This window comes from Rhinolophus sinicus, linkage group LG01 (genome assembly GCF_036562045.2).
Source record: "Rhinolophus sinicus isolate RSC01 linkage group LG01, ASM3656204v1, whole genome shotgun sequence".
Taxonomy (NCBI): domain Eukaryota; kingdom Metazoa; phylum Chordata; class Mammalia; order Chiroptera; family Rhinolophidae; genus Rhinolophus; species Rhinolophus sinicus.
The window spans coordinates 152,279,077-152,305,754 of NC_133751.1; the positions used below are offsets into that span (position 1 = coordinate 152,279,077).

At 34.1% G+C, this 26,678-nt stretch overlaps 1 protein-coding gene across 4 annotated transcripts in view; it reads left to right on the forward strand.

The window, feature by feature from the left end:
- The window catches only part of CSRNP3 (cysteine and serine rich nuclear protein 3), a 192,821-nt gene that overhangs the window by 110,239 nt on the left and 55,904 nt on the right, over positions 1–26,678 (forward strand). For all 4 annotated transcript variants that reach the window (XM_074337251.1, XM_019727331.2, XM_019727332.2 and 1 more), the window contains one exon: positions 2,385–2,555. In XM_074337251.1, coding sequence (XP_074193352.1) covers positions 2,385–2,555 — 171 coding nt within the window. The remainder of the gene's footprint in view (positions 1–2,384; positions 2,556–26,678) is intronic.

A 26,678-nucleotide genomic window follows, 5' to 3' on the forward strand; every position in this document is an offset into this window, starting at 1 on the left:
TTTGACCTGGGTCTAGCTCAGGCTCTTTCAGTCCCAAAGATATAGATAGAAATGACATCCAATCTTTGACTCCATTGCTTCAAGTCTTGCCAATTCCAAATGTAATACCAAAGGGAGGAAGAGACTTTCGATCCATTCAAAAATGCCCCTTCTTATTCTAGAGGAAGTGAGAAAAGAAGAGAACCAACTACCACCTGTTGCCATATTGGAACATGGTTCCATGTGGCCCAACTGAGGGTCCTGGATTCTTCAGAAATCTTCCCTTCGTAAGGAAGGTGGGGAGGTGGATGGGGAAGTAGAGGTTAAGGACATGTTTTTTAACTGCACCAATTGCAACATTTTATTGTAAAAATGTACTTTTTAAACATAGGTTTCCATCTTGTATTTCTTTGTCTTGGAATTTCTCCCTCATGCATTACTTTGCATCTTGTTTGATTGAAGTGAAACATTTTAAAATTTATATCCTGTCCTACTTTTATTTCAAGAACTTACTTAAAATATCTTTTTTTCTCTTTGCCCTGCTCAGTTATGCATGAACATTTTATGCCTTTCACACTCTTTTAGATGGAGAAAATAATATGCTAATAAAACCGGTCAGAATAGAGATTTTATTCTCAAAAGAGTGGACACTGCAGTATCTTCTTATTGCTGTCACATCTCTGGTGTTAATATGTCATGCAAAAGACATGGATTAGTAAAACAAGGCCATAGAACATGAGCTTGGGAGTGTTCTCAATTCGATGGAGCCCAGTGTAGTGGATGTTTACTCCTTGAGGGCAGGTAACATGTTCTACTTCTTTTTGTAGCCCTTACTCCACTCTAGGAGTCAAGCATATCCGTACCAGTTACATGTGCTTAGGTGAGTGGGGTAAATTGAAATTCATGATAATTACTTAGTGGCTTCTCATACTGTACTTATTTTTTACTAGAAATCACACCAGGGATGGCCAAAGAAGAGATTTTGACTAGGAATTGAGTACTGGGTTATGTGACTCTCTAGGGCTGGTATATGAACATACCCAAGAAGGGGAAAGTCCAGGGAGAAGCTACTGGAAAACAGACTAGAAATTAGACAAGCGATCCTCCGGTTTGAATGTGTATCCAGGTCACCTGGAGGACTTCATACAGCACAGGGTTCTAGGCCCTGTCCCCTGGGAATTTCTGATTCAGGAGATCTGGAGTGTGGAGCCTGAGAATTTGCTTTTCTAACAATTTCCCTCCCACATGATGCTGAGCGTGCTAATCCAAGTAGCCTACTTTGAAAACTACTGAATTAGACCTTGGAGAGCTGGGCAGGCTGCTTGCTCTGTGATCTGTGCAGGGAAGGGGTGATTTCAGAGATCTGTGCGGTCAGTACCTAGATAATGTAACTAAGGAGATGTCAGAATAGTTTTAAAGGTCTTGATTTCTCCCGATCAACAGGAATGATGGCTATACTCTGGCAGGAAAAGGAGAGAATGGCTTTAAAAACTCAAATGAGATGGAATGTATAGAGTAGACTTAGTAATACTTTCAGCTAAGTTAACCTAATTTAGGAATGTAACACCATGCACTTATAGCTAAGCTTTTATATATATATATATATAATTCCCCCAAAATAATCTTGCACTGCAAAGCAAAATTTATGCTCTTTATTTGGGAGATTGTGCATAGTCATGAGGTAAATGGGAAGGTGGAGAAAGCCCAAGGAGAAGGGAAACCCATTGATCTTAAAGAAAGTATTTAGGAGAAACTGTGCCCACTCTCTTCCCCTCACCCTCCCCTCTCAGTCAGTGCTATCTTCCAGGTAAATAGCCTTAGGAAGTTTCTGAAACTGGCAACAGCTTCAGCAACCAGGTATCATGGGGACAGATTTCACCTTATTGCAACACTGAAATGGAAACTACCTAAAATTTAGAAACTGATTTCATATGCTTCAACTGTGCTCAGCTAATTAGGTTTCTTGCAAGTTAAAACTTGAGTATGAAGTTTTTGCATACTTATCTGTGTTTCTTCCGGATGAATTTTATATAAAGCAGTAATCATTTAGGACTTTTGGGGCCACTAGCATTTGTTTTCATTACAGAATTTCATGGACTCAGGTGGATTTTTCTCAATTTACCAACAGAAAGGTATAGAGGTATTACATTAAAATGAACTATGTAAAAAAAAAAAATGGTACATTTTAGTAACCAAAAGTTCAAATGCTCATATTTAATTTAACTTAATTTTTGTTAATTTGAATTTTTTTTTTTTTTTTTTTTAATGAAAAACCTGCTTAGCGATCCCTTCAAGGAAAGCTCAGCTCATGTATAAAAAGCCACATAAAAATGACTCTGGAGACCTTGGCTACACATCCAGCGGTCAAATATTTCAATGCTTCATTGCTCCCGTTCCTGTTACAGGTACATGTGACAGCGCTGCAGCTATGAGTGGAATTTTAAAGAGGAAGTTTGAAGAAGTTGACGGCTCCTCGCCCTGCTCCTCTGTGCGGGAATCAGATGATGAAGTTTCCAGCAGTGAAAGTGCTGACAGTGGGGACAGTGTCAATCCGTCCACTTCTAATCATTTTCCCCGTGAGTACAGAAACCATACCTGAAACTGATTGTCTATTCTACACTGAAAATAATTGTATCATCTTGGTCATTTTTTTAAGCCTTCATACACACACACACACACACACACACACACACACACACACACACAATTGATCTGAAAACCAATCATGATTAAGTAAAAATGAAATATGCTGGAGGCATCAGTGAATTTCTTTATTTAGATTGCTGTTCACAGGAGATTATTTGGTCATGTTAACCAACTGATAGAATGGAAAAAGACGTTTTATTATTATTACTTTTTGAAGAAAGTACCCCACTCTGGGAGTAGATGGGAAAAGATAAGTACAGGCACAAAGTATTTTATCCTTCCACAGCTGAAAAAATATTCTGGGAGGAAAAAAAAGGGGGGGGGATGTATTTGAGAATTGAAGGTTTAGGGTAGGATGAGAAAAAGCTTAACCAGCCATGCATTAAGAGATTAAAAAAAAAAAAAAAAGAAAGAAAAGAAAAGCAGCAAAACTCTCTCAAGTGTGCAAGTGCATGTAGTTTATCCCTTTATTCTCTCAGCCCCACGAATAATATTTAAAGCCCACAAAGATGAAGAAATGTATGGTTTCTCTGATTCATTTTCCTGCCACACTGCAGCAGCATCCCTTCCTATCAGGCAAGGTGTTGTGAGGTTTGAAAAAATGATGAGAAACATTCTTAAGGTAATACAACATACAAGCTAAAGGATACTCACTAGTAATAGCTAAATAATCTTCTTGAATTTATGTTTCCAACAAGAAGATTTTAATATACCATGATAGATAACTAGTCTCAGTTTCTTTCATTTTTCAATTAAGTAGATGATTATATTAACATATGATTCTACAGTGTTAGAATTTCTTTTGGAAATGTGATAACCCAGAAAACCAAAAGAATTAACCATGTTTTTAAGAGGCAATAGGGAACTCAATAAAACTGTTGAACATAAAATAAATATACCCAAAACCATAGTGTTCCTTTAAGGAAGCAAAACAAATAGAAAATACAATGAAAGATCAATTACAACTATTATAGCAGGAAAAAAAAATCGTAAAATATTTAGGGACAACGTTATTGTGTGATGTAGGTAATGTACAAATACATTTACATGTGTCATAATGAGAAGAAATGAGCTTATGTTTTTTATTTAAAAAAAGAAATATCTTTACCAATTTTGTCTTTATATTGATAGTGATAATAATGGTATCATCATCAAATAGGGTTTTGTGAAGATCAACAGAGCAGGTGAGATAATACACATGAAAGAACTTTGTAGAATGTCAAATACTAAGCACATGTTATTATGAATTATGATCATAGCTAACATTTATTAGATACAGGTTGTGCTCCAATAGCTTTATATACATTGTCACTATTCTTTACAGAAATCCTGGTAGTACCACTCCCTTTAGTTTACAGAGGAAATAACTGAGGCTCAGAGAGGCTAAGCATTTTGCCCATGATCAGACAGGATTTGAACCTTGTCCCATTCCATAGTCTTCAATTTTTCCATTATCTCCTTCTGCCTCTTAATTATAATATTGGACGTATCTTTAAAATATTATTCATTGTGAATTACAAAAGAATGCTATAATTAGTGAAGAGACAGGTTATGTTTCTGGATATAACAATATAGTAAAGCTAAATCTTTTCACATTAATTTATAAATATAAGAGTATAATCTTAAAATTCTCAACTGGATTGTCTTAGAAGGTGATAAACTGATAAAAATCTATTTGGAAAAATAAGCTAATGAGAATAAAGGGATTTTTTTTTTTTTTTAGTTCTTTGAAAAAAGATTTTATTAGTTTCAAGTGTAGTGTACAAAATAATGTAATAGTTAGACATTTATCATTTATATCCCTCACAAAGTGACAACCCCCTCCCCCAATCTACTACCCCTTAGACATCGAATACAACCATTACATTTCCACCGTCTCTATTCCTAATGCTGTACTCCGCTTCTTGTAACTATGTATATATATATAAAATTGTAGTTGACATTCATTATTGTTCAGCTTCAGCTTCAGGTGTACAGTGCAGTGATAAGGCAACTACATCATTCCTGAGGTGGTCTCCCTAATGAGACAAGTGTCCATCGGATACCCTATAAAATCTTTACAACATTATTGATTACATTCCCCAAATTGACTTTCATAACCCTGTGGCAATCTTGTGGTTACCTACTGTGCTTTCTAATCCCCTCACCTTCCCCCTTATCCCCATCCCCCGCCCCCATCTAGCAACCCTCAGTTTTTCCTCTATGTCTCTAAGACTGTTTCTGATTAGTTCGTTCATTTATTCTTTTCTTTAGATTCCACATATAAGTGAGATCATATGGTATTTGTCTTTCTCTGACTTATTTCACTTAACATAATGTTCTCTAGGTCCATCTATATTGTTGCAAATGGTAAGATTTCATACTTCTTTATGGCTGCATAATACTCCATTGTATAAATGTACCACAGTTTCTTAATCCACTCGTCTACCGATGGGCATTTGGGTTGTATCCATGTCTTGGCTATTGTGTATAGTGCTGCAATAAACATAGGTGTGCATAAAGTTTTTTGAGTTAGAGTTTTGGATTTCTCTGGATAGATACCGAGGAGTGGAATTGCTGGGTCATAAGGTAGTTCCATCTTCAATTTTTTGAGACACCTCGATACTGTTTTCCATAGTGGGTGCACCAATCTGCAATCCCACCAACAATGCCCAAGGGTTCCCGTTTCTCCACATCCTTGCCAACACTTGTTGTTTGTTGATTTATTGATGATAGCCATTTTGACTGGGGTGAGGTGGTATCTCATTGTGGTTTTTATTTGCATTTCTCTAATGATTAGTGAGGTTGAGCATTTTTTCATATGTCTCTTTGTCATCTGTATGTCCTCTTTAGAAAAATGTCTCTTCATGTCCTCTGCCCATTTTTTAGTTGGGTTGTTTGTCTTTTTGGAGTTGAGTTTTTTATAAATTTTGGATATTAACCCCTTATCAGATATATCACTGGCAAATATCTGCTCTCATTCAGTAGGATCCTCAAGGGATATTTTTAAAGAAAGCATATGTGTTGAAAAGCCATTCCACATAGCAAATAATAATAGAAAATGATATAATTTAATTTTTGTGGTACTGGCTAGATCTAAGAATATATAGAAAATCTCAATATGTTACATACAAGAATTTAATATATACAAGAATAGAGCATTATAGACCAATGGGAAAGAGAAGGAGTATTTAATAAATGGTTGTGGTATTAGAGTTAGCAAGCAAAGTAATTTAGATATACATCTCATAACATAAACAAAAATACATTAGAGATAGATTAAATAGATAAATATATTTTTAAATCAAATCATGGGGGAAGTTGCATATTTGTCTGACATTTGGTAGGATCATTATATGAGCTTTGAAGTAACAAAAAGGTCACATTGCAATATACTTAACATATTTAATAATGTAAAATTACTAAACTTATCTGCTGGAAAAAAAAACACCCTACACACAAAGCCCAAAGTATTGTCAAACAACCTATATTGAAAAATAATATTTGTGGTTTTTGTGGTATACAGTTATTTTCTAGATAGAGTTTAAAAAAACACAATTTTTTTTAGGTAAATACTAAGACACATACCCCAAGGGTAATCCACATAACAGAAAATATGATTAGCAAGTATTTTAAAACATTTAACAACAGTGGTAAAACAATACTCGTGATATTTCCTTAGTATAAAATCATAGTATAAAATTTTATCTCCATGAAGTTAGTGTTCCTCTCTCCAATAAAAAATACTGATATCTAAATCCTGGTGAAGGCCACAGTACAAATCACAGGTATAGACATTGCTATTGATGGTAGTGAAATTTAGAAAGCACTTTGGAAACTTGAGAACCATGATAATATTCACGTCTATAAATCTATACTTCAGATAATTTATCTAAAGGGGGAAAATCAAAAACAAGGGGAAAAATGCATAAATGAAAATGTTGGTGCTTGATGATAGTACCAAAAACATGGGTTGGGGGAAAGGGAAGAAGAACATAACATGTTTAGGTGTGGTGAAATAATCCATGAATTTATGGTAACTTATACATTAATTTTTCATGAAAATTCAATTTTTTTCATGAAAGTTATAAAGATTTTATGGCAATATGTAAAATACTTATGAGGTAATGTTAAAAAAGCAGAACACAAAATTTCACCTATAATTTTAGTGAAAGTCAGTGTACAGATAGGGCAAAGCATGGTAAGGTGCTCTAAAAAGTGAAAGCTATTTGACTTGTTCAGATATTACAATGATGGATGAATTTTTATATTTATTAATTTTTATTTCTGTTAATATTTTATGTATCCCACAACAAATGAGTTTTAAGCTAAAGTAACTTGAGTTTAGATTGTATGTATGTATGCAAACAGCAGATTGAAATGGCATGGTCAGCTAAATTATGCAATACACCCGCTGACTAGTAAAGACATTTTTGAGTTACGTCCAACAGATATTTTCCCCACTGAATAGAATAGACATGTTTTATGATGTCCAAAAAGTTATTGAAAGGTTTTTAGCTCATCAGTTATTATCAGTGGTACCGTGTTTCCCCGAAAACAAGACCTAGGTGGACAATCAGCTCTAATGCATCTTTTGGAGCAAAAATTAATATAAGACCCGGTCTTATTTTACTATAAGACTGGGCATACTAATAAAATATAATATAATATAATATAATACAATACAATACAATACAATACAATACAATACAATACAATACAATACAATATAATTAATATAATATAATATAATATAATATAATATAATATAATATAATATAATATACTGGGTCCTATATTAATTTTTGCTCCAAAAGACGCATTAGAGCTGATTGTCTGGGTCGGTCTTATTTTCGGGGAAACAGGGTAATTGACAATAGTTAGTTTACTAAATTGCTGATTTAACTTTGTATTGAATGAAATCTGGCAGAGATTTCTCATGATTTTTAAAGATAGTTAAATCATTAATTTAATTAAAACTGTTCTTTTCATTTAATAGTCTTAGTTTACCAAATTCTCATTATGAAAAGGAAAGAAAAGTGGGAGAAAATGAAGAATCAGAAGATGAAAATTCTACCTAGAATATTTAATGTATGAAAGATCTGAGCATGTTAACCAGTTTGAAAGGAGTAGTTAAAGGGTTTCTTGTTTCTAGTAATATATTTCATATTATTTGCTAGTCCAAAAATTGATGCACAGTTTTAAGAATATGTTTTATTTATTTTTTCATCTAGATTAAAATATGTACTTATCTGAAGTGGTCTTATTATCTGCATGCGAATCTATGGACAAAGCCTTTTGGAAATGTTATTATTGATGAATTCTGGTTCTTTAATATATTTTTTCTACTTTCAAAAACTAAAAATGAATACCTGCTTAGAGTAGAGAAGGATTTTTGATGACTATCAAATTTGTGTACTATTAGGAAACCAAATTTAATTTCATGTTAAGAATTTTAAAAATACGGTTTTTGAAATCTCGTGGAGCTCATCTTTCAAATTTAAAATAGTTCATGTATTTAGTGCTTTCTAAGCACTAACATATTGTGTAACATAACATTTTGTTATCATTACAAATATTAGACTTGATAAGAATGACACGTCAGCAGTTATGGTAATAAAAAATTCCATGATATTCTAAGCTTTCTGTAAAGATATTCAATATGCAACACATCACATTATGATAATAAAATCTTCCAAATAGAAATTAGTAAAGGCTTATGCCTTTTTCCTTGGACTTCTGAGTTTTGCTAGGCAACTAGCATACTTAGCAATGACCAACCAAGGTCATATCTTGTACTTCCCTTGAGATACAAGCAGCTGGATTCTGTATTGCCGTGGAACAGTTTGTTTCATCAAATCCCTGTGGCTTTATAGCCAATCAGCCTGTACTTGAGCACTGTCAAAAGGAGAGTTACAGAGAAGCTAGAGAGGACTGATTTTTTTTCTGTCCTCTCAAGGTTTTTGGCACTTCACATGAATAAAGACAAGCTGTGTGATGAAACATCCTTCCCAAAGGGAATACATTAATTTTCCTGCAACAGAGTTTTTCTACAAATAAATGTATAGTATTTAGGAAGTGAAAATATCAAGAGGTAAAAGGACAGCTATTCTAAATTGCAGGTGAAAACAGGTAGTGGATGTCTTACATAAGGATAAGAGTTCCATTTTTCTTTTTCTTTTTTAATTAAAGTTTATTAGAGTGACAATCGTTAGTAAAATTACATAGATTTCAGGTGTACAATTCTGTAATACATCATCTATATATGACATTGTGTGTTCACCACTCAGAGTCAGTTCTCTTTCCATCACTCTATATTGGATCCTCTTTATCGTTATCTACCACTCTCCCCTCCCCCAATTTACAAAACACTTTCACATTCTTGAGTCCATTTGATATCCAAAAATTGTTGTGTATTAGAAGCCATTATTGTACCCATTTTATAAAAGTAGAAATTAACACTCAGATGTGTTCATAATTTACCCAAGAGCTGAGATTATTATCTATGTTTTCCTTCCTCCTTTATTACTTAACCTCTCTTTACTCTCTGAATACGCAGGGCATAAACACACCACCATGTGCACCCAATTCAGAGTCTTCCACCAATGTTATTTTGTTCCCAGTGACTATACATTTAATGATCGATTTGGGAATAAATAATCAATAGAAAACAGATTTTGACATGAAACTTTACTATACTGGAAATATCACTGAAATATATCTCTTCTCTATCAAGCGGTTAAGATGCCTTGAAGATTTAGATTCAGTTTCAACAAATACAGTATATCTATGTTACAGGCTCGGTGCTAGGTGCTTTCAGGAAGGTCAAAATGATAGACTACAAGTAGTAAATACAACTTGGAGATACCGTGACAGATCATGTCTACCCAGCATTGCCGTTTTAATTTCACAATTTACTATAGCAAGGACAAGTATAAGAATCTACCCCAGAATCAGTGATTCTTCAAACAATGGAAGTGTGTTCAGGGAGAAACTAAACAGTATTTTAGGGGAAGTCTTCGATTGAGCAGGACGTAGGACCACATGACCTTCAAAAGCTCCTTCCTACTCTGTGATAATATAATTCTAAGAACAAGGATCCAAATAGCATCTTAAATTAGAGCAGAGTCCAAGTAGGAAAAAAATAAGCAAGGTCAAGACACCTCTGTAAATCTACTATTAAAGTAAGAGATTCCCAGACTTTCTGCGTCCCCTTACATTGGAAAACAACCAATTAGCCAGGCCTTGTCAGATCAAACGTGGAACTAGTTGTCGATCTATACTAGGTCATGTATCTAAACACCAGATGTAGACTAGTTGAATCATTAGGTGTTTAGTTTGTTGGAGATAAGGGAGTTAAGTAGCTGGGATAATTATGAGTGAAGGAAGATAGATATGACCTAGTGGTCTTTTCAGAAAATACTCACATGAATGTACTGTAAAGCCCATTGACTGATACAAAGGAATTGTTTCAGATCATTTCATCTGAGAGCTCCAGTAACGATACATCAGTAAGTTAACCACTGCTACTTCTTAGACCATCCTTCAGGCAGAAATGTGTTCTCTGCCTTCCAATCTCGGACTGTGAAGTTCTATACCTACTACAAGGTCCCTATCAATATTTCTTTCTCTATGAAAAATTTACCAAGTGTCTCCTACTAATCCTCTTTGCCCTCTCTCCAGAACCTCCTGGTAGTTCACCAACATTCAAAATCTTCGGCAATGATTTTTTTTACTATCCTTTCCATCCCCGCATTCCCCACTAAGTGACGATGTCAGCAGCCCTGTGATGAATGGCTCATGGAACCACTAGTCTTGTATTTCTTTGACCACCTCTATCTATTCCATTCATGTCTTTTACCTCTACTTCACTTAGCAGCATGTCCACAGCCTCATCCAGAATATTTTCATAAACTAAAATGGCTTTACAATCCTCCAACATATCAAGTTTTAGTATTCCAAACTCAGACCACACCCCTTTCCCTTCCGTTTCCTTTCTCCCTGTACCCACTTTTTTTCTTTACCTCATCCTCGTTTTCCCCAACATAGCACCATCTTGTCTATACACATTTTTTTCACCCTTCATTTGCTCCATTATTTCAGTCTTTTGTTTGTTTGTTTGTTTTAATTTGAAGGCCAGTACTCTTAACCATTTTTCTCCCAAATTCTTCACTCCATGTTCCCTTTTTATTCAAAATACCTGAACACTTTAAGAAGCTTTGGAGAAAAATGACAAAAATGTGTGTTTTCAAACTCAGCTACTCAGTATTGCCATGGAACCATCCTACCAGATGCCCACAGTCATTTTTTCTCTCCATTTCAAAGCACTGAGTGTTTACCAGCCTCCTCAAGTCACTCGACCTCTTCTTACCGTACACGTAGCACATTTCCTTGCCATCTCATCCTTCTGAAACCTGCCTTAATATTTGTCCTTTTCTGCATACCCTTACCTTCTACCTTTAAGCAAGGTACTCAAAATGAGTTTTGAATGAATGAGGAAATGAGGATAAGCTCATCAAAACAGGAGTTAGGTATTTGTATATGTAGCATCTAGTAACGCTTTAAACATATTTGTCTAAATGGATGAATGAATAGGCACTTATTATGCATTTACTATTTGCCTTTCACTGTACTAGTACGAGCAGCTGGAAATATAAAAGTAACTGAGACATAATCCAGTTTCTTCAGAAGCTCACGAACTAACAGCACTTTAGCACTTTTCCAACACTTAACGTATTCTGTTTTACATTGTCATTTGCACATACACCTTATCTTTTTTAGAGATTTATAGAGCTTAAGCATGTGTTCTTCTCAGTACTTAGCCTGGTGCTGGTTCACTTACTGTTAAATACTTGATAAATAATACTTTGCTGTGTAAAGAGTTGTCCTTTTTTTAGTACAACTAAACCATATAATTGAGAAAAAAAAGATGCGTTTATTGTAGGTCTTCATAACAGCATGAATATTCATGGAAATAAATACCAACTTACAAACGAATCCTGTAATTTGTGATTGTGATATATCAGGATCCTGATTTATTGGTTATTAGATTCGAATACATGTAGCGGTGAACTGTGTTTTAAGTAGGGTCCCACTAATTATATATTCCTAACATGTACCTTTCACATTTCATTTGCTTATATATAGCTTTCCCAGGAAGAAACATCACTGTTTAATTGGATGCTGTGCAACTACTTATGCAGTAGCCAGTAGCTGTATAACACACTTGAAGGAATCCAAGTTGCTGTCACCTCATCATCCTTTGAATTAGCTAGGAAAAAAGGCATTACCACGTCAGATCACTAACATTATATAAGTGCAGTTCATTTAGTTGTCATTTGGTTTGGTTTCAGTTCAGGATCAGGACTTCACATTGAACCTTAATGAATTGGAACTTATTAGATTTAGCTCTTTATTTCAGCCTGCTGAGATATTTTTAAGAATTATGTTTGTCTTCTTACTTATTTGCTTTTTCTTCCACAGTCATGTGTTATATAAATATGTATCAAGTCCGTCCACTTCTCTTCATTTGTACTGTATCACTCGAGTACATTTAACTTTCCTATCTCTCTTGGACTGCCACAGGAGCTTTCCAGCTACTCTCTCTGCTTCCTCTCTCCGGAGCCTCAGCCTCTTCTCTATGCAGGACTATATTGTAGGACATCACTTTCCTATTTCAATTCTTAAGTTGCTTCTAATGGTGCTTATAACCATGGCCTCCAGAACCCGGTAGAGCCTCATGTGAGTAAGCCTTTGCTCTCCTCTCTGTCTTCCCTCCATCTCCAAGCTGCAGCCACATTGATCTTACCTCAGTTCTTTGAACATAACAAACCTTTCTTGCCCTAAGATCCTGCCTGAAACAGTCCTCCCATGACTGACTCTGTATTTCAGGTTTCAGTGATTGTAGCCTGATCACTTTGTCCACAGTGTGCAGGTCCAAAGTCCTCATCTCTTAAAGACATGTATGAAAGGTTTTACAGGAAAATAGAGATATCTTGGACTTGCTCCCAAATAACCCAGCAAAAAAGAGAAATAGATTAAATGAGACTGAAAAATACTAAAGCTGGAGGTTTAGTTTACTATGCTATCCTCTACATTTTTGTGTAATTAAATTTTTCCTTTATGCATTAAAAAAATATACATAGGTCCAACTTATCCTAAAATTTCTGTGAAAGGGTCAAGGGCTAAAAAAATGACCAAGTACGATTTCGAAAATGAATCAAGAAAGGGAAGGGTGTGCTTTCCCTAACAGACCTCAACACATAAAGTGTTGTAGTAGTTAAAACGCATCAGATTAGCTCAGATAGACTACAGATGGAACAAGCAGAGAGCTTAGAAACAGACCCTCTTTAAATGACAACTTGGAATGTGACAGAGGAGGCATTGCAAATGAGTTGGGAAAGGAGGAACTGTTCCAATAAATGTCGTTTTGACAACTGGCCAGTCACATTGAAAAAATGAAATTAGATTCCTGCCTCATACCACAAATAAAAATAAATTCACAATGAACTAAATACCTAAATGTTAAATTAAAACTGTAAAACTTGTAGAAAAAAATATAGGAGAGTATCTTTATATTAAGTATGATGCAAAAATCACAAAGCCTAAAAAATAACATTAAGGTAAACTTGCTTATGTGACCAAATATGCCATCAAGAGAGTAAAAAGATGGGCTACAGACTGGAGGAAGATACTTGCAATTCATTAACTGACAAAGAATTAGTATTTAAATATAAAAGGAACTCGTACAAAAATAAGGATGAACTAATACAATAAAAAGTAGCCATAGAATATGAACAGATAATACACAGAAAAAAAGAATACAATTATGAACAGATGCACAAACTCCATTAGGAATTAGGGAAATTAAAATTGAAAGAAGCCCTGTTTCACACATATCATATCATTAGATTGGCAAATTTGTAAAGTTTGACAATATCATGTATTGACAAGCATGTGCTGAAGTAGGAACTCTCATAATGAGAGTCACGAGTGTCAGATGTTTCAATCACCTAGGAAACCTACTAGTGGAAAGTTAAAAGAAAAATTTATTGTACATTAGTATAAGATTGGGTAAACTGGTTTGTTCATATAACGATAAATTGGATAAAACGTTAAACTGCATAGTCAGGTTTACATATATATACTGTTGAGTGAAATATGCAAGTTACAGCGTTCTATGATGTGATAGCACTTACAGAATTAAATCACACAGAACACTATGTTTTATGGAAGTAAAAATATACACAGGAAGAGATGATACACAGCAATGTGAGGATTCGTTCCTTTGGAAATGAAGGGTGGTGGGTACATTAGCTGTATTTTCTCACTTTTACTTAGATTTCAAAAGGAGCAATCTGAAATGACTATGGGAAAATATTAATATCCATTAAATATGGATAGTAAGTGCACGTTATTTCTGAAGGTTTGAAATATTTTATAATATTTTGAAGTATTTTAAAATTTTAACAAGTTTTACATAACTTTCACTTGGAATAGAAGTCTATGTGTCACCACGCCATCCCCGTTTCACTTTCTTCCCCTTCATAGTACCTACCACAATTTGCAACTATTTTATAGGAGAGCTATTCACTTTTTTGTATCTGTTTTATTTACCACTGTATTCCTAATAAGGAAAGGTGAAAGAGACCTGTATGTAGCACTTTAGAAAGTTCCGGGCCAAATATGGTCATTAAATAGAACCAAATATATTCATTCAAAGACTTCATCTTGTCCACAATGATAGTCAAGTGACATTGTCAGATGCTTTCCTTAAATTCTTTCACACAAATTCATTATTTAAGTCCTAAAATGTAGGGAACCGTATCTTCCCCAGTATTAGGCTCTAGGCTGCATGGTGACATTTAGAAAAATCACCATTGAAAAGTGCTTCTTGTGCTTACAAAATACAATAGACAGTAAGTCCCATGTCACCTTTTTTTCCCCCCCTTATGGTGTTAGTATATTGTTTCTTTAGTTAGAAATGGTTGCCTGTGTTTGGAAGCCATTGTGAAAGAAAAATATTTAAGTTTGCTGTGATTTTTCTTTCCCTTGTGCATTAGCTGAATTTGTGAGAATGGGACTCTACTGTAAATTCCTTCCGTTTATTATAATTGAAAATGCCACAATCAAGGAGCCAGAAGATCTTCAATCTAGTTTTAGTTGTTTACAAGTAGCTCTGACCGTAGTTAAATATTTAACCTGTTTCTTCATTTGGAAAATGTGAGGGTGGATTAATTTCCAAGGTATTATAATTTGTATAAGATTCAGGTAATCCTTCTTTCCTCCAAATATGCTCATGATACACTTCTGATAGTCCTTTTAAGCTTGAGTTATTTATAGTATCATATTTGAGGACATCTCTGTTTTCAGTGTTTATGCTTGTGTACCATTAGTGTACCTATATATAAAGTCCAATAGAATATTCCATTTTGTGCTTTTAGCTTGTAGATTCAACAACAACAAAATAAAATTACGTGAATTATTTTAATTAATTTTGTTTCACGATGTTTTGATTAAACAGATAATGCACTCAAAGTATAGTACTTTAGAATGTTAAAAATGACAGTTTAATAATGTAGCTCTGAGTAAAAATAAGTCATGGTGGTTGGAGTAAGGAGTTGTGTATGTTGGTCCGTTGACAGTGAAATACTACAGAAATAAATAGAATATTTGCATAATGAATTTTAAAAATTCTCTTCAAAGCTGTCTTTAGTTAAAATGTATAAGTGAGCACTCTGGAGCATCTCATTAGCACAAAGGAATATTCTAACTGAAAATTTCTAAGGCAAATCACAAAATAATGAATTAGAAGGAATGATATATCTGAAAGAGTTTTCAAATGCATAGGCATTTGATACTGTGAAATGTTATTTTAAAACTAAATGTCTACATTTGTCTCATTTCTGTGCTAATTGTATTTTAATATTGGTGAGGTCAACCCTACTTGTCAACATGATCTCAGGCATTTAGGCAATATATTTTAAGAAGCTTCTCTGCTTTAAAATGTCTTCTACCACATGACTGAAATTCCCACCATTAGTATAATCCCTTTCGTGTGATTCCTTGGTGGTGACTATTAAAATCCACATATTGGTGGCCTATCTCTTTCTCTCTAGTAGTTAAACATGTAATGTCTGGACTCAAATTGCCTAATTTCTCAAATTCTCATCAAAGATTGTCAACTCAGAGGCAAGTAATGTAATATCTCTGACATTTGGCTTCCTCATCTATAAATCCTGATAAAAAATAGTACCTACGTACATTATAAATTTAACGGTGTCTTTAAAGAACAAATACAGGCAAAATGCCGTACATTGTACTTAATATTTAGTAAATGCCCCATAAGTGTTTGCTATGGTGATGATCATGGTGATGATGATGATGACGATGATGGTGTTTCCAATGAGGGATAACACAAATTTTATTAATAGTTACTCTGGAAAACTACTTATACAGAGAACAGTTCTGTTTTGGGTAAAGTCAGAGAGAAGTATGGACAATATCTAGATTAAGGATACAAACCCAAATGTTTTCAGATCCAGACAAGTCATAACTATGAAAAAACTGCCAGGTGTATGACAAGAAGCCATTATGGATCTGTTATAGAGTATACCTTTCTAAAGGGTTTTATATTTAATAATAGTAGTTTTATATTTAGTAGCAGTAGTAGTAGTAGTAGTAGTAGTAGTAGTAGTAGTAGTAAGAAACCTATCTAATCTATTGAAGTTCTCCTTGAGTCTATACTCAGTTTACCAAATACCTCTTTGCTGTTCCTGATCTAGGTAGAGGAACATTATTCAGGGGACATTATGAGATTCAATCACAATTACTGTGGAAGTAAAAATTTCCAGAGTATACTCTCCATTCTTGCTGGAATTAGTCCTAAATAATTGTAAGAGTTCAGAATAATAATTATAACAGTAATAACTGTTATGATTAATAACTTTGATTAAACATTCAATGCTGGGGACTGCACTCAATATTTTACATGCATTATCTTAGTTATCATAACCTAAGAAGCTTCTAATGGTGATTTTAAGTAGCTGCCCAGAATCACAAAGCTAATAATTACAGCTTTTGCTCTTTATGTCAGTCTTACTCTGGATTCTGTATTTTTATACTATTATGTTGTTTTCCATAATTATTGTTGAAAACAATGTTACGAATCTTTTTCATTCTAACATTGCTTTTCAGACTTTGAAAACATCTAACAGTTTGTGTCCAATTCAGAAAATATAGTAAAGTCTATTCCTAATTAATAAAATAGCATATAGAGTCCATTTTATATAAGAGAAGCTCAATAAATATTAAATGGGTTGGGTTCAAAATGAGTAAGTTGTATTTGCTTACTACTTCTTTCATGTGTACAGCTTTTTGTATTGGTATCATAAACCTTTGTAATCAAATGATATGGCTGATAGAACTTTGTCCTCTTAGATTTTCTGAAGCTGAGCCACTTAGTCTTTTTCTGAGTGCTATTTTCTTTTCAGAGTAAAAGGAGCAGGGAAGAAGAGCTGCTGACGTTGTAACTGAGTAGCTAAGACTGGTCCTATGGCCCCTCTTATCCAGGCCCACTTCCCTACAGGAAGTGCTTCAGAGCTATAGTGAAGGGGGCTTCTTGGCAGCTGCCTCCCCTCTGATTGACCACATCAGGTTTTAAAAATATCTCTGGGCTCATTAGCATGAGCCATTTGCAGAACTCTCTTGTAGACCATCCTAATGGAAACATGTGAGAGCTTTTATGAGTGCACTCCAAGATGAGATTTATGGGAAGTAGTCACAGCAAATGTTTGATGTCTTTAGGACTTATTCTGGACTCTAAATACCATCAGAACATTGATAAAGCGTGACTTTTATGTAAATACCAGAGGAGAAATAAATGTTGGCACAGGTATTTCTGGAAATTTTCCTATAACATTTATCAAGGACAATTTGCTAGAAGAAATGGATAGTAACTTGAAGCTAAAAGTCGAAGAGAGAGAGGGAGGGAAGGAGGGAGGAAGAGAGAGGATAATGCAGTCGATTGGACTGAAATTGGATACTTATGCACTGAGAATATGGGATTAGGAAAGGAGAAAGGGTAGCCAACAGGAAAAACATTGCAGGGTGGAGGCCTGTGCTTGGCTCAGGCACACAGCAGACAGCAAGTGAGTGATAAATAAGAATATGCACTATAAAACCAATTGCTACTGTTCCAGTTAGCATCTCTTCGAATTTCCAGTCAAGAGGTAGTATCTAAAAAAAAAAGAAAAGAGGTAGTATCTATTGCAACCTTATAAGAAGGGTAGGTTTCTTTTTGAATGGTAAAAGAAATGTGAGATTTTAAAAAAAATGGTGTTTACTACTACACTTTACATTCATTAACACATTTAATTCTCACAGCAATCTTAGGAAATTGGTATTACTGTGAATCCTAATTTTACAGATGATGAAACTGGATTTCAGAGGCTAGTGACTTTTTTCAGAGTACTGGAGGTGGCAGAACCAGGTTCAATCCTGGGTCAGCCTCACTCCAGTGTTTGAACCATACACCTTTCTGTGGAAGCCTCAAAGGACCTGATCAATGAAACCTTCTTTTTCTTCTCTGATAATGCAGTTCTTAATCTAGGCTTGGTTTTAATACTTGCAGGAATCTATGTGGGTATGTTTTAATCTTCTAAGGATAAAATAAAACCATTGTCAAATGCTTTAATTGAAGGTCTTCATTGAACAGCTTTTATTTGTATTGCCTAAAAAGTAAAAACATTTATAGTTTTACATATTTGCTCTTGTCTTTAACTTTTTTTAGAAAACCTTTATATTGTCGAGGTGATATTCACAAAACCACAAGATGCTTGTCACAGTATTAAATGCTGTTTGCACAATGCAGAGTTTTTTAAGAAACATTTTTGTGATTATTCTTGGTAATCAATTAGTTCTCCAGTTTTCAAAATGGTGTTCTGTATAGAGTAGCAAGACTTTAGAATTCCTGAATAATAAAATAATGCATGTGTAAAGGAGTATGTGAGAGTATTATATGACCTGCATTCATTGTTTCAAAGGTTTAAGAACATGTGGGTGAAAATACCAGTTATAACCATAAAAACAGTGAAATTCTAGAAAGGAATATTGTTTTACATATATTAAATAAAGCCCTTTTGCTTTTGTCTGTATGCTTATAGTGTGGAGACTTAAGAGAGCAGTGGAAAAGATGGGAATAATGCAAATTGAACTTAAAATTTGATCTTTTCTGTAGTTTTTACATTATGCATTGCACAAAAAGCTGAATAATAATTCTTGTAGTCAAAAATCATTATCCCATTTAGCAAAGAAGTCATTGAAGTCATTGATGAGTAAGTTAAGTTTCAATATGTTTTTGTTGTCTCATTTCCCTTTTACTCATTTGCTTAAGTGAAAATGTCAACCAATATTTATATCCAAACTACACTCATCTGTCAGTTGCAACCAGAAGTTGGCAATGGATACAAAAATTAGGCAAGAATCAATTAACAATTGATTCTGCGAGAATCAATTGATTAAATAGAATTGCAATAAAAGTATATTTTATTATTTGTAAATTGTGGGCTACACATTCTTTATATAAATAAAATATATAAATGCATACATTTTTCGTGGGGAACCAGTTGTTAAACATTTACCAGAATACTTTTGGGTTAGCTGTATGATTATTTTTAAACTCACCATGGTTTTTTTTGTTTTGTTTTGTTTTGTTTTTTTCCAATTTTCTTTTTATTCTTTTAAATACCCTGGGTATAAAATGTTGGTGTTATCTGATAAAATTATATTTTGTGAATTTTCATAAAGATTAACTTATTACAAATTATGAAAACTGGAAGAATTTGGGAAAAAGGAATTACATGCCATTCATTATAATGAAATAAAAAAAGAATTTGGGAGCTAATTTGTAGATGTTTTTCGTTTAAGTATGTTTTTTACAATCCAGCTGTTTTCCTGTGTTTATGTTTCTGAACTATTTCCTGTCTTTTGCTGTAAGCTTTTGTCTGATTTGCGGTCAGTAAGCTCAGTTAGTTAGAATTTGAGTTTGTGTATTAGGCTCAATCCCAGATTGACCGCTGGATCAGTTTCATTCTCTTCCATTGACAAAGGCTAGCCCTAATTCTGAACAGGTAGCTGCAATGTCGGTTCTTCCATACTACAGAAAATGGCGAGAGGATAAATAAGTAAATGAAAACATATGACAATAACAGAAAAACAGTTCAAAGTGTATGGTGCTCGATGGTCTTTGTACACAGACCGTACTCACATACGACATTATCAACAAAAATATATTCCATCTGTGACTTTTCAACACAGTGGTGAGAGGTCTTTTTGCTATGTTGTCTTCTAGCAGTTGCTTGAAAAACTATGAGCATCATTTTTCCCCTCTTGGAAATTGAGGTGTATCATCTTATTAGTGTAGCTGTCACTGTCATCAACATTACCTAATATTTAACACCCAAACAGGACTGTCATTTATTTGGACTCTATGAAATTCATAAAGTTAGGCACCTTTGCTATTGAGGAGCACTGACAACAGGAAGATAATATGAATCATGAACCAAACAAACTGATATTTACACAGATTACATCATTATATATAATTGTGTGGCCAGCATTAGGAAATCTTTGCTGTCAATTCACATCTTCCTCCTGTCCATAGCCCACACAGGGCAAATTATATACGTGGAAGGATTATGGGATGCTAGAAATAATAGCCTTCACAGAGATAGGAAATACTCTGAAGTTAATTATAAAGGATTTATTAGGAGAAACAAATTTTGAGATGGGCCTAAAGAATGATTTGGTAATGCATTAGAGGTTGGAGAAAAGTATATAGCAGGATTATTGCTGGATTATCTTTTTGAATTTTGTTGTTTATGTGGTGTAAGTTTGGGGAGCTGTTCAAAAATTCTGTAACATGTCAGGAACGCATTTCTTTTCATTTAGATCCGTCATTCCCATTCCTTTTGTGATGGTTAATATCAGGGCTTCAAAGTTATAAAATTATCAGTCACACATAAGGTAGGAAGAGTGACTTTGTTTTTAACAGAAGGTTCATGGGGCCCCAGTAGTGTTTTGCATGTTTGAATTATGGAAAAACTATAATAAAATCAAGAAAAAGAGTAACACAAAAGAGAAGTCAAGCCAATTTTTTTAAATTTATAATTTTACCTAAAATTGTTCCTAGAAAGATTCAGAGTAGATGAGAGATTTATTATAGGAAAATCCCCTCTTCTTTGTCCTAAATTTCTATTTATTGAGCTGTTGAATTAAAAATCACAAAGTATTTTTACTTCTTACCTGAACTTTTGAGTCGAATTCAGCAGTCTTAAGATCCCAACAATGGAAATCACATTGAACCACAAAACATTTTATTGCATTAGCCGTGAGCCTTGGGAGCAAATGGTGCTTCTTGGCGAGGAAAGTTGATGGGGGCCACATGTGGTCACCCCCTCCCCATATTGTACCTCATAGCTGTTGGCAAAATCAAGAAAATGGCAGAAATATCAAGAAAGAATCATTCTGAATCATTTAGAAGGCTCTATACACACAATGTAAAGCCTTATCAAAAAGAGAAGAATTGGAGACTCACAAAATCTTGTTTTATGTCCTAGAATTTATACACTGGCAAATAACATAGTATAGGTCATTTGGACCTGGGTTATTTCTCTGCTAGCTCAATCTGATAAAGATACTGAATTGCGTATATAACTACCTAAGTCAGAAGGACTTAGATATTTCCCAAGATAAAAGAGTTTGAAGAGTTCTTTCAAACTTACTAGTGAAGTCAGTCATTTATTTAACTATGAATTAGGCTAAGATTGTTATTCTAGCTGGAGGAATAGACTCTTAATAAGAGTAAGGCTTGGAAATCAAAGAAAAATTCTCAGATGAAGGGCATATATATGAAGTGGGCACCCAAAGGAAATGCAACCATTTTTTCTTATGTTTTGGAATTTTATGTATCACATAAGCAAAAATATTTAAAAAAATTTTTAAAGTGAAATTAAAGGCAGTTTTGTAGTTAATAATTACTTGTGACATGATTTTCTATGTTACAAGATAAAGCATATAAGCACTTTGAAATTGTATTGCTTTCCATTTTGATCAATTTGAGCCAGCAGAACTTATGCCTAGATAAACCTTCCAAAAACTATCTAAAGTATCTGATCATCTACTGTTCAAAAATAGGAAAAAAAAGAAACTTTGCTTGTAGAGTGAATATTTTTAATTTTCTATTTTTTAAAATCAATGCAGATGCTATTATAGTTAAATAAAATATATTCACTTAAAATAATTACGAGTCCAAAGTGGCTTTTTTTTTTCATGTATTTCCCAATTAAAAGATCATGCAGGGGATGATAGGATGATAGTTTTGATATTAAAAGGGAACCTCAGTCTTAACATTGAGAAACCGTTGCTCTAGATACTAAAATATGATTTATTCAGAAATAAGGATATGTCCAACGGGGTTGATAAGATAAACCATTCAGCACTTACTAGTATCACATAGATGTCTCTGTCAATTCCAAATTAATTACTTCATTCAAATCAAAACCTGTAAATGTTTATTTTATTACAGCATTGCTTAGCAAATTAGTAAAACAGAAAAGATTTATATAAATATTACCATAAAATTCATGAACTATTACAAACCCTTGATAAATTGTAACTAATTATTCATTATATTCTGTAATGTAAACTCATAGTGGGTAATATAGCATTGGTATCCCTTAAATGCAGTGGGTGATATCTTACATTTGGTATTTGTAAGGTGCCTCCTCATTCAAAGGATGCTCACATATTTTCATACAAGGACTTTTATCTGAAGGATATTGCATTATAATTCCTTTTCTATAAGCAAAATGTCAAGGTTGCCTATGGATCAGATGGCCTCAAGTTTTGTTTTACCATCTCGCATTTTTATCCTCTTTCATGTGTGTATGAGAGAGATACGTAATTAAATAATTCTTTATCTGATATCTTTCTAGTGTGTTCTTCTTCAAATTTACACTTTAGGAGGGAAGTCACCATATAGTAACCTCACTTCTCCTACCTTATTTTAACTTCTTTATCCATTGTGAAAAAACAGTAGTCTGCTCTCATTATGATAATATCTTAAGCTGGAAATCAGAAGCCAAACTAAACAAACACCAGTTCTTCGTAAGCAGTCTTGGATCGTTGTAGTCCTGGGTGTTATGCTGAGTCTTCTCCGACCACAGCTGTTCTTGGCAGCTTTTACTGCAGGCGTCCTACCAAATATTATTATTTGTGTTCTGCTTGCCTCCTTCAATTTTTTTATTGAAATATCATTGATGCCAACCCCAGCTTTCTTTTTTGGCTTCTCATTTCACTTTATTCCCAGCAGGCACAATTTCCTCAAGTTGTCTTCAATTTGATATGCTAAGGATGGAAGACACAAAGACATAAAATATGGCCCGGCCCTCAGGGAACTCCTGGTTTCACTGATGGGAAAAGAAAATGCAAACAATTTTTAATAGAGCATAAAATTAGCAGAAATAAGGAAAAATGTGTGAAGCAGCACACAAGCAGAATATTTCTGTTTAAAAAAGGTTTGGACCAAGAAGTGCTTACAGATGAGGGGATGTTTGAACTATTTTGTTTTTATTTACTTGCAAATAAATATTAAAGAGAATTTAATATTTGTTTATTAAAGAGAATTTAGAATAAGTCCTGATAATATTATCTGTCTTTTCTTGCTCTGGATATAGTTTGTACCATGGGGGGGAAAAATGTCTTAAACAGTCTCACCACATTTTAGTCTTCATACCTGTGTGCACGTAGGCACGCACAGTACTTTATCTTGCTTCCCCTATTGCCTTGACCTCATATATTCCTTGCTTTTGCTTTTGTGACTTCACACTTGATATTTCTGTGTGCTATTAAATGTTTGTACAGAGGAGAATGTTTATTTTGTTCTTTGGAGCCGTCAGCTTTACCACTTACACATTTTTTTTCAGCTCATTTAACATATTCCCCTACTCTTACAAATCTTGAAAGGCAGGCAGAACTACCCTGTTTGCACCGGTCATTCTATTCTATTTTGAAATGTTTCTTTTCTAATAGGCATCTTACTATATTTTTACCATATTTTCTACATTAAAAATAATTTCTGAAATTACTGTGATAGAAAAGAGAGTATATCAAATTGAATGCAAAAAGTTCTTTTTTCTTTATATATGTGTATATATATTTTTATGTATATATTTTATATATGTATTATATATTATATTATATTATATTATATTATATTATATTATATTATATTATATATAACTATACATTATATTACATTATATTACATATAGTATATATAGTATATACAGCATATATATATATATTATATACATAATATATATATTTAATTCTGCAGCCCATTTCCCTTTTTTCATACGTATATTTTCCATCGTGTTATTACCCACCTAAGCCTCCCTAATTCTCACTTGGCTTATAGATCTCTTCATGGGTTAGTTCTGGGTCTCTATATTTTTGTAAGAATCAAAGTATGTACTTAAAAAATAATATATTAAAGAAAAGCATGTATTTGAATAGCTTTTTCTTTGGTATCTATGTATTGGTTTGGATGCTATAACAAAATAATAGTAGCTTTAGCTACATTATAGAATAGAGCTTATACTTAAGCTTTTATTATGTAGCTTAAATAAAATAGAAGTTTGTTTCTCTCTAAACGTAAGGGTGTAATTATGAATAGCCTACTGCTGATAATGGCAGCTCCCTGGTTTGGGGAACTCAGCTACGTCTGTCCTGTTGATCTACTGCTAGTATTTTTTTATAGCATCCAAACCAATACATAGATACCAAAGAAAAAGCTATTCAAATACATGCTTTTCTTTAATATATTATTTTTTAAGTATATATATATATACTGTATATACTGTATATACTATATATACTTAATACACAATTTCCTTCTTGTGTTTAAGTTTGGTTCTTTGGTCTCTTTCCACCATGTTCACATTCCTGCCAGTGGGTAGGGAGTAAGAAAGGAAAGGGGGAAAGACACTTTCAAAACAAGGCCCAGAAGTTGCATATCCTATTTTTACTCATACCTATTGGTCAGAATCCAGTCAATTTATGACCCCACTTAACTGCCAGTGAGTCTGGATGACTAGCTTAAAATGATGTCAAGATGTTGGAGACAAAATTACCAGTCTCTAAGTCAATCTACACTCAAAACATCTTCCTTCCTCCCTCCCTCCCTCCCTCCCTCCCTCCCTCCCTCCCTCTCTCTCTCTCTCTCTCTCTCTCTCTCTTTCTTTCTTTCAACAGTCAGAGGTCTCTTATTGTTTTCACACTTATCATGCCATGGATTCAGCAGCTCGGTCTCCTTTTCGTTGGTTCTCACAAAGTGTGCCTCTCCAGGTGAGGCAGGCTGGCGTTTCAGTTGAACACAGGTACCTTTCTCATTGGCTTCCTTCTTTTTGTGATCATTTTCCTTCACCCATTTCAGGAAGCTATCTCGGCTCTTTAGAGTGCTTTATATGCTCAATACGTACATTAATTCTCTTGGCAAGAATCTTGCCCTTGTTTGCTTATAACAGTGCCAACCGCGTGCTGGGTAACATTGTAGACTCTTCCAGTTTTGCCATGGGAATATTTATGGGGCATTCCTTTTGAACAGTGCCCATTCCCGTGATGTCTGCAGTATCACCTTTCTTGTAGATTCGCATATATGTGGTCAACATGTGAACAACAACTCCATGTTTTCTAAAAAACCTAGAGAACATATAGCGGGGGCCTCTCCTCTTTCCCTTTGTGTTGGTCATTTTGATGAATTACTGGAAGATGGCGGTTCCAACGGAAAAGCACACATCCTACTTTCTTCTCCCACACCAACCGCCTGTCTTTAAATCCATTTGCACTTCACCTTTCTGAAGAGTCTCTATTGCCAGGCCTTTTGACATAATCAGGCTTTTGTATTATATTATATTTATTGGTTCTTTGATGTCTCTATGCAGCAATCTTCAGCCATCAGATACTGAATTTGGGTGGTGTAAAGTCAGTAATTTTCTCTTTCTCTCCCTCCTAAATTCCCACTTTTGAGACTTGGATTCCACTTCGAGGTGGCTGTTGTCTAAGATTTTTGTCTCCTGCTGTTAACATTTTCTGTTTTATCTTCCCTTTTAGAGCAACCCCAAGTGAGGTAACTCTTGCTTGTCTCCTCTTCACAAAAGCACTTGTCTTCTTCCTTGGCTTTTCTATCATGTAGCACAGGAAGTCTGCCAGGTTAATTTTCTATCATTCTCCAGAGGTTCCTCCCAGTGTCCTTCCCAATGCACTGTTACTACAGCTTGGTTACCTTGTGTCTTCTTTCATCATGTGCCCTAAAGAAAATTCAGGAAAACCGTTCTGAAATGTTGTGGGAAAAGAGGGAAAATAGTCCTTATTTTACATAATTCTGACTTTTTAATACAGGAATTTGATTAAATATTTTTACTTATTTTAAGCTTTTCTACGTATTCAGGAGCTAAAGGGTAAAATAATCTTTATCAAAACACCGGCCCAGCTTTTGGATTCTGAATACATGCTCCCCTCTACTCCCGCCCCACCACCATCCATGGAATCTCCTGAGGGAATGAACAAAGAAAGGCCTCCATGCCTGCTCTGTAGAATTCACCACAGAGGGCTTCCATCAGGCCAGTCCTTTCTTCTTCCTGAAATGTGCTCCAAAGTCAGTCTTTCTTTTTTCCCCCCACTTTGATGTAAGCTAACAGTTTTCTAACTTTTAGGGATTTAAATTACTACAAATGGACTGTGGGTGCAACCATTTTTTTCTCCTTGTGTTTTGTTTCATTGAGGTGAAAGTCACATAAAATAAAATCAGTATTTTTGAAGTATATAATTCAATATAGGATATATTTTTTAAATTTAACCTTGATTTTTTTTCATTTTTACCATGAAGGATCAAGATACATTTCATTATTTTTAATAAAAATGTATATATTTAAGCTATAAAATATGTTTGATACATATACATAGTAAAACTAATTCACGTATCCATCTCCTTACATAGTTACCATTTGTGTGTG